This window comes from Nothobranchius furzeri, chromosome 4 (genome assembly GCF_043380555.1).
Source record: "Nothobranchius furzeri strain GRZ-AD chromosome 4, NfurGRZ-RIMD1, whole genome shotgun sequence".
Lineage (NCBI taxonomy): Eukaryota > Metazoa > Chordata > Actinopteri > Cyprinodontiformes > Nothobranchiidae > Nothobranchius > Nothobranchius furzeri.
Window position 1 is genome coordinate 60,363,806 of NC_091744.1, and position 9,722 is coordinate 60,373,527.

General features: G+C 39.3%; 1 protein-coding gene across 1 annotated transcript; it reads right to left on the reverse strand.

Annotated features, from left to right (window-relative positions):
- Positions 1 to 2,515: 2,515 nt before the first annotated feature.
- On the reverse strand, positions 2,516 to 9,432 carry LOC107388495 (YY1-associated factor 2). Its single transcript, XM_015964066.3, has 4 exons — positions 9,287 to 9,432; positions 8,904 to 9,026; positions 4,352 to 4,504; positions 2,516 to 4,241 (listed from the first exon to the last, which is right to left on the reverse strand). The coding sequence occupies exons 1-4, from the start codon at positions 9,310 to 9,312 to the stop codon at positions 4,001 to 4,003; spliced, it is 543 nt and encodes a 180-aa protein (XP_015819552.1). The 5' UTR covers positions 9,313 to 9,432; the 3' UTR covers positions 2,516 to 4,000.
- Positions 9,433 to 9,722: the final 290 nt, after the last annotated feature.

The following is a 9,722-nucleotide window of genomic DNA, read 5'->3' on the forward strand; positions in this document are numbered from 1 at the left end:
CCACTCCGTTGCATCCCCAGAGTGACAGGCTGGTGGAATGGTTTAATCGCACTCCGGCGACTCAGCTGGTGATCCTCACCAGCAAACATCAGAAAGACTAGGATTTACATTTGCCAATGGTGTTGAGGGCGCTGATGTTCGGGAGGGAGCTCCGGATGCCAGTGGATCTGGTGTTGGCTCCGGAACCAGAGATTGTGGGGGGCCCGACCTGGATTATGTGCGACGCCTAAAGGAGGGGATTAAAGAAGAAGTCCACCAGCTGGCCTGGACCACCCTGCTAGTGGCTAGAGCTCACCAGAAGAGGGCGTAGGACTCCAGAGCTCATGGACCCTCATTGGCTTTGGGGGACAAGTTTTTCACTTTGGAAGTGGGGGGGACACGGGGGTGGGGGTGTATCTTTACAGTATGCTCTAATGGGAAACAGACTTCAACACAAACGGTTGTTTTCCACTTGGTCCTAGAGCTCAACCAGTGTCAATTTAATATAGCGTAATATTGTTTTTGGATGATAAAAAGTGCAGGGGTCAAAACGTGTCTTTGGAAAAAGTGGGGGGGGGGACAGGTCCCCACTGCCCCCCCCCCCAAAAAAAAAATGTTACGCCCATGCTTGAGAATGCGAGAGATTGTGTCTTGAGGTGGTGGCAAGGTTTTGATTCCAAAGGCCCACGGGAGAGGGAGGCGCGAGAGTCTTTCACAGGAAGTGAACGCAGAGAGCTTGAAAAGTCCAGGACAACTTTAGGTGAGGGGTGCAGAGCTGGTCAGTCGGGTTGTACGAGCAAGGCATGGACAATTGTGAAGTTGGTTGAAGTTAAGGCTGGAGAGTTGAAGGATAGGAATTTGTGATCCTGGAGGCTAAAAAGAAATATAGTCACATAGGCTTAAGAGCTGAAACAACACATTACCTATAAACCAAAGGGTTTGCCAAGCACTAATGAAGTTGAGCTGTACCCAAGGAGAGTAATCATCCAGCAAGTTGTGGTTGTCTCACTACTTATTTTATCCCCAGGCTGGGTGATGGGAGATCAACTACAGCTGCCTGCTGCTCTGCACCACCCACCTGGCAACTGAGCACTCACAAGTTGTTAGTGAAGGCCACTCACCTCACCTCAGGGTAGACAAGCGTGGTCCTGCAGGTTTTCTAACTATCTTTGTTGTTCCTGCTGTTGATTACCTGGATCAGGTGCATGACGGCATAGAAGCTGGGAGTTCATGCATGGCTGGAAAACATGCAGGAGTGCGGCTCCTTAGAAACAGGGTTGCCTACCCCTTCCTCATATAATTTCAGTTACTATCACCAGCAGTGTGTAAATGTTAGTTTGTGATTAATGGAAAGCGTTTTGGGTTTCTTTTTGAAAGTGCTACATGAATCCAAACCATTATTATAAAGTTTATTATTGTTATTATTATTATTAACATCACTTAATTATTAGTAGTGTCATTCCAATGAAATGCCAAAATAAAACCATGATTAGCCAGGCTGTTACAGGGTTGAAGACAAATACAAAATGTATCTTACATTCATTGATAAAAAAAAGATCAGATTTTATGAAATGTGTTATAATTTGCTGTGTCTCATTGGTCTGGCTTAGTAACACAATTGTGAAATGGTTTTGTGTATTTCGACTAATTTACCTAGGAGATATTGAAAAAAATCTGTTAATTATGGATAAAAATCCTACTAAAAAAGATGAGATTGTATGAAACGTGTTATAAACTGCTGTGTCTCATTGGTCTGGCTTAGCAAAACAACTGTGAAATGGTTTTGTGTATTTTGACTAATATAGCTAGGATCTATTGAAAAAAATCCATAAATTTTTGATAAAAATCTTAATAAAAAAGATCAGATTGTATGAAATGTGTTAGAAACTGCTATGTCTCATTGGTCTGGCTTAGTAACACAATTGAGAAATAGTTTGGGGTATTTAGACTGATGTACCTAGGATCTATTGAAAAACATCCCTTAATTTTGGATTAAAATCCTAATAAAAAAGATCAGATTGTGTGAAATGTGTTATAGCTGTTGTGTCTTGTAAATGTAGTTTAGTAACACAAGTCAGAAGTAATTTTGAGTCATTTAGGAAATTATTCAGGAAGCTTTTAATTTTTTTTGTACTCGTTTACAGAGGACTACAAATTTGTTGATAGTCCCTAAGCGAACCACAGTTCCCAACTGCGAGTCCTCGAAATTCAGCTAACCGCTGTCTGTGTCGCAGTGCACGGCATGAAGACTTATCGCTGACCGTGTAAACCATTGTCTGCCGAATATCCAACGTCCAGCTTCAAGCTAACTTTGCAGAGGTCTTCTGGGACAGGTCAGGAAGTCCCGCGTAGTGGTAGGGTTGACGTTTACAAGTTTCTGTCACGCCTTTTCTATGACGTATTTCCGGAGTTACATTGAAATATATCCCCATTCATAAACTTTTTCACCTATCCAGTCCCTCCCTACGAAGGGGGTTGTAAACAAACGTAGAATAAAATCGTCGGGATATGAGAATTAATCTGTCGTTTTTGGGTATTTGACAAATGTAGGCTTTTATTTTTCTACTAAAAACAGAAGAAAAAAACTTATAGAAAATTTCTGGACAACTAGAATGTTTTTTTCTGCTATGAACAAAAAACAAAGCAGGTGGCTAAAAAGGAAGAAATAAAGGCAGAGTCGTATAAAAACAGCAACTTCCACATTAGCACCAAATTTAAATTGTTTAAATAAAACCAGGATTCCTATGAAAGCACCTGTTGAGATGGAAAATGTATCTAAAGTATCACTGCCCCCTACACAAAACTATCTGAATATATTAAGGAAGTAGGACTGATGGTGCACTATTCACAAAATGTTCCTCCATACATTTGCTTGAAAACAAAACAACCCAAATGTTTGTTAGAAACTCATTTAGGCAACTTAAAAACATCTTCAGAATGAAAGTTTGATGCAGGATCAGTGTGTAAAAAGGTAAATAATTAAAAAATTAAATGCATGATCCACCAAATGAATTGCAAATAAATTAAATGAAAGATTAGACCATGTTTTTAAAGAGATTTTCATGAATTAAAATTGCATGTAATTTTATTTTTTAATTATCTTTATTCATCATTGAACTCAAGTTACCTGCAGTAAATGGGTAACCCACAGATATGTTCCAAACAGTTTTACCACCAGGGGTGCATGAATAAAACTAACAATAAAAAAAAACCTCCCTAATAATGAGCCTGACAATTTCTCATAAACAAACGTAGTACAGTATAATCTTAACTGAGAAGCACCACTGATAGGTCAGATGTGACATAAAGCCCAAGTACTTTTCTGCAGTGCAATAGGAGACAACTCTAAAGTTGGAAATATGGAAGTACTTGAAGGCTTTTGTGTGCACAACAAAGTAAAGGTAAATTAAACATACATATAAAATAAAAAACATACCTATGCATCTACAACTAACTATTCTTTATTTCACAATAGAAACGTTTCTTTAGAATAAATCTTGTTTAATTATTGACTGATGGCCAAGCACATGTGGTTCTACTGTTCAGTATTTGTACTCAAATGCTAAACCGAGTTATTGCATTTGATGGCAGAAAACGAGATAAAACAGGCAAGAAACATTGTTATAAAGACAAATTGGAAATAACGCTTAAATTGTTGGCATCAAGTGCAAATAATTAAAAAATTTGAAAAGTAAACTGAGATGACTTCTCCACATCTCTTCCATAATCCCTCATTTATTGTGCAGCGACGGCGACCTGGGCAGGGCACTGAGGTCATCCACATCCAGGATTTGATGCTGTTGTTCCATTAGAGGTTGATCATGATGCATCACTTCTTCAGAATAAGCCTGACATCTGAATGCTTTATCGTCATCGGAAGGCAGTGAAATATCCAACCTTAAATGGAAGTGGATGCTATCCTGTTTAAGGTTTTATATATTTAAAATAAACGTGCACGTTTAAGTTTAGTCTCCTGTTGAGCTTTTAAAAGGTGCAGAATGAGGAGTTCTTCTGACTAGGGTTAGTGAGTCTCTCCATTGATGGAGGAGCCTTCTCCATGGGGTGAGGAGCATCTGGAGACGCCTCGCTCAGTGTTATCGGAGCTTGAGCCACTCTGACTGTGCAGATCTGCTGAAGCAGCACTTGCTGATGAGGATGTGGGTTTGGCTTTCTCTTTAAAGTCTGTGATAATTACAGTCAAGTCTCCAACTGTGACTTCCAGATGCTGGGCGCTGCTCCGGTCTATGTTTTTTAATCTGAGCCTAAAGAGCATATAAACAGAAATGTGATGAAAAAGCTGAGAAGTGATGAAGCAAAATGATTTAAAAAAGCAGAACCAGTCAACAGAAAAGTTATTTATTGATTTATTTACCTCGTCTTTCTATAGTTTTTCTTTTTCAGTGTGGAATCTTTGTCACTTTTGTCCTTGTCAGACTTCTCTCTCTTCTCCCTTTTGGGATGTGTTGGTGGTGCAAACTGCTGATTAACCTGCTGTGCAACAAGCTGAGAGACGGGCCTTGGTTTTCTGAAAGCAGGCAAGAAAATACAATCCCAGCATTACTTTCATTGTTGTTTTATTTAAAACACTGATGCTGAAGTGGGCCGAGCATGTGGTTTGCACCACTGAACTGAATATGCCCTTACCGTAACCGTGCAGATAAAAGGGACACCAACATGTTAGAGCTGCTCAGTCCGGTACACATGTAGCCGAGCTGGAATAAAATCAAATATTCTCACACCCCCCCCCCCCCCCCCCCATCTAGAAAGAAAAAACTTGTGGTTCAGCACCAACTCACTGTCAGCAAAAAAATCCAGTGCATTGTGAAGCACACTCATAGGCATGCCAAGCCTCTAGGAGGCAGCAGTTCCCCAAATATGTAGCCGAGAAAAAAAATTCTTTGAACGTGGAATAACTGGGTTGTGGGCAATAACCGTTCTTCACGTCATTCTTCTCGTGTGGTCTTCTACTGAGGCCCAAACCCAATACTCGCACCTTCAACCCTTGAGCTCTTCAATAGTGTGTTTCTGGCACAGGGTGCAAGTGTGTAGGGCAGACCTGGGCATTTTACGGCCCGCGGGCCACATACGGCCCTTTGGTTGACTTTGACCGGCCCGCGTAAGGTTAATTGGAAATTACAAAATAAATGTATTTTCTCATTTTACCTCATGCATGGGCTAAGGCTGCATTGCTTTTATTTTTAAGTTGTTTTTTACGTGCACAATGACGCAATGCGTATAGCAACAAGTGTCCGCGGTTGACATGGTGATTGTAGCCCCAGAAATGTCCGCTCATGCAAAAAAAAAAAAAAAAAAAAAAAAAAAGAAAGATGCCAAATACAGGATTTTCAACAAAAATTGGACTGCTAAGTATTTTTTTTTTTACTGAAGTCGAAGGTAAAGCCGTGTGTTTGGTTTGCGGGGAGGAGATTGCCGTGTTTAAGGACTACAATTTGAGTCGGCATTACGACAAGAAACACTCGGAAAAATACAAGAACTCATCTGATGCTGAGAGGGCACGGACATCCGAAGCTTTGCTAGCAAAGTTGCAAAAGCAGCAAGGCTGTTTTACTAAGCTTCACACATCCAGGGATGCAGCAACCAGGACCAGCTTTGTGATATCCCACAAAATAGCTAAAAACAGCAAGCCGTTTTCGGAGGGAGAGTTTGTCAAAGAGTGCATAGTGGACTCCGCAGCACTAATATGCCCTGAAAAAAAGGCGCATTTGAGCAAATCCCGCTGTCCAGGCGAACCGTGGGGAACCTGGAGCTTCAGCTGCAACGTGAAGTGGCAAGTTTGGACTTTTTCTCATTGGCCTTAGACGAGAGCTGTGATGTCCGGGGGATAACGGAGCTCACAGAGGAGCTGGCAGCAATGCGGTCGATGAAAGGGACAATGACAGGGAGTGATCTTTTTACAGAGGTAAATGCGTGCACGGACACTCTGGGATTGAAATGGGAGAGACTGTCAGGTGTCACAACAGACGGTTGTCCAAATCTTACAGGGAAAAATGTCGGACTTTAGAAACGCATGCAAGATAAAGTGACAGAAATCGATGCAGATCAAAAATAGGTGTTTTTGCATTGAATTATACACCAACATGTGTTGTGCAAGTCAGTGCTAAAAATCAACCATGTTACTGATGTTGTAACTAAAATAATAAACTTCATCAGGGCTCTACCTACATTTGTGAACAAACATTTTCAATGATGATGTTTACAAAATCCAGGTAAAGATCCTCTCTCACTGATGATCATTTGTCAGCTGTGCTTCGCTTCTCCACCTCAGACATTCAACCTGACTTTGATGCACTCGTTAAAGTCCAGCAGAGACTAGATTTCTCTCATTGAATAAGAAAAAAATCGCTTAAAAACACAAAATAAGGTGTTTGGACCACAAATGTAGGCAACTAGCAGTGAACTGGGACACTTTTTTTTAAACCTCTTTCTCAAGATCACAGTTCAGTGATTTTATTTTACAGACAATACTGTGTGTCTGTAGAATGCTAAGAACCTCTTTCCAACAATATTTGAAACTCAAAATGTGTTTTGGAGTGACTGTGACTAAAACTGTTAACTAATATAAGTCACAAATGTTTAACAAAAACCAAATGCGAACACTTTGTTTACCATTGCCTTGGGAAACTTTAATAAATCAAATTTTTGTAAGCCAACCTCACTTTTTCCGTTTTGCTCATTTATAACATATAGGCTACTCTTACCAGTTTGAAAAAACAATGGTATTTACTGCTTTTTATAAAGAAATACCATTAATATTATGCATAATTGACTTCAGCCTTTTGGCCTGGCCCTCCACAATATTTTCTATTTCTCATGTGGCCCTGTGGAAAAAATAATTGCCCACCCCTGGCGTAGGGTGTCTCGATTTTCAAGCGCGAAAAGTGACCACGCCCATTTTGCTCCCTTAATGCACACTTCACCCACAATATATTGCTGCATAGGACTTTTGAGAAGAAGGCAGAACAATGGCTCAAGCAACTTTTCTGAAAATATGTATTTTCAAACAAAAAAGTTCATTTTAAGACTATTAATATTTATTTATGCTCTATATGTTTTAGACTAAGATTTCATGTGAACAACAATGAATGTAAAATTTGGCAAGAAATTGTTTGTTTGAAAATTGTTAAGTAAAAAAAAAAACTAGCATAAACAGCAGCCGGTGTGCGTTGCAGTCAGTGACGTAATACTCAGTGTCCCAAATCAGCAAATGTGTACTCACTTATATACTACACACTCGAAGCCTTATGGAGCACATCCTCCAAATGCACTTCGCCAAAGACCATAGAGCGTAGCGGGAGTGTTGGAATTGAGCCATAGAGCACTAACTGAGCTTTTAAACAGCAAGTAGTCACACATGTGACGTCAGAGCACTTGTGTCACAAGCAGCATTATGGGGTGCCATTTGTAAAGTCAAACAGTCATAATCTAACAGCAATATTTTTGGTTATTTAGCATATCATAAGAGAAAAAAATTGGGAGTTCACTTTTTCGAAGTCATATTTTCATCATGTTATTCATACATTTATAAATGTTAAAGTTTCCAAATAAATATTTAGTTAGCAAGATAAATATTTAATTTGCAGTTAAATATTTATTTTGCAAACTAAATATTTAGGTCTGATCTAAATATTTAGTTTGTAAAATACATATTTAATTCACTAACTAAATATTTAATTTACTAATTAAATATTTATTTTGGAACTAAATATTTAATTTGTAAATTAAATATTTATTTTCCGAAATAAATATTTAGATCCCAGCTAAATATTTATTTTGGAGCTAAACATTTAGCTTGCAAAATCAGTATTTGGGAAATAAATATTTAAGTCTGACCCAAAAATATAAACTATAGTGTGGAGCTAAATAACATCATGGAAAATAAATATTTAGCTGGGATCTAAATATTTCTTTGGAAAATATTTAATTTACAAATTAAATATTTAATTTAAATTTTAAATATTTATTTCCAAAATAAATATTTAATTAGTAAATTAAATATTTAGTTAGTGAATTAAATACTTATTTTACAAACTAAGTATTTAGATCAGACCTAAATATTTAGTTTGCAACATAAATATTTAACTATAAATTAAATATTTAGCGTGCTATCTAAATATTTATTTGGAAACTTTAACATTTATCAATGTATGAATAACATGGTGAAAATATGACTTTGAAAAAGTGAACTCTCAATTTTTTCTCTTATGATATGCTAAATAACCAAAAATATTGCTGTTAGATTATGACTGTTTGACTTTACAAATGGCACCCCATACAGCATTACCAAACCTAAAACCTGATTTACATCCACAAGCCAAACCTGGCAATGGAGAATTAACAACTCTCCACTTTGGTCAGAGTTCTTAAAGAATCGTTTTTGGTGTCGTTTATCTTCCATTTCAAATGGATGACAGGACAAACCATAGAAAAATGTGATTGGGGGGGGGGGGGGTGCAGGTGTTGTGGGAAATTGTGTTCCCCTGAAATATTCTGTTTCTCTTAGGCAATCATGAGCAAATATTTCCAAACTCACAGGACTTATTGTTCATTACAAGGACTAAACAGTGTGGACGGTTCAACGTCGCAGCTGGGGGCAAAAGAAACGGATCTCAAAGGAGGAACATATCGACGTAACAGAGTGAACAATAATGTTTTTACTGTACTTTTGTTTTTAAGAGGACATATAGATTAAAAATACATTACAAGCATTATTACAAATGTCAAGATAGTCTGAAATGTGACCTCCTGACACGGGGGAACAGAATATGTAATGGAAACACAATTTCTCAACACTGAGCCATGAACTTCTCTGTCACGCATCTCTACTATAAACCACGTGGGCACGGGTTGGTCAGAGTTTTACTAGCTGATCGTGCTAATAAATGAACAGCTGGAGATGCACTCACCGGGTCGACGTCCCCTTCCTGACATCACACATCATGCACTTGAACGCCTCGGCGCTGTTCCTGAACGTGCACACGCTGCAGTCCCAGTACCCATCATCGGAAGGCTTAGACTGCCGCTTTGGCCTTCGGACACAAACAAAAACAAAACACGCAAAGGATGAAAGTGCATAAACCTCCCGCTCGACAAGACGCGTCTCAGCTGGAGGGAGGACGCGTTACTAACGAAGAAAAAACCGCAGAGGACCGTCGGTTCTCGGACAGCTGGCCCCCATGTTACAGGACCGACCTGCCGCCATGAACGCTTCCAGTAACAGCCTCCTCCACTGACCGAGCTTCCTGTTAACCAAAGGCTTCACTCGAACTCACAGCAGGGAATGTTTTACCTGGTGGGACTCTTCTTGTCTCCCATTACACCAAATATGACCCGGAAGAAAGGAACGTCTGTAACGTTACAGGTGGAAAAGAAAAAAAAAACTCCACGCACATCAGCAGCTTCTCAGCTGTCTTGGAAAGTCCAGCCGTCACGTGACCAACGCTTAACCAATCAGCTTTCAGACAATCTCAACGTTATAAATGTGACAAGAGCGGTGAAAGGCGCTTTTAACAGAGCAGAGACGCGCACGTATCAAGTCCTGATGAGGATTTAAAACCTGCCAGTCAGCCAGCACAGTGCTGAAAACCTAAGGGGCAGTCATACTCATTATGTTTGTTAGCCTTTCAGACTATTGCACCCAGACTTTGGAACAGTCTCCCTTCAAATCTCAGTCTCTCTAACACTGTAGAGGTCTTTAAAAATCAGCTAAAACTCACCTTTTCATC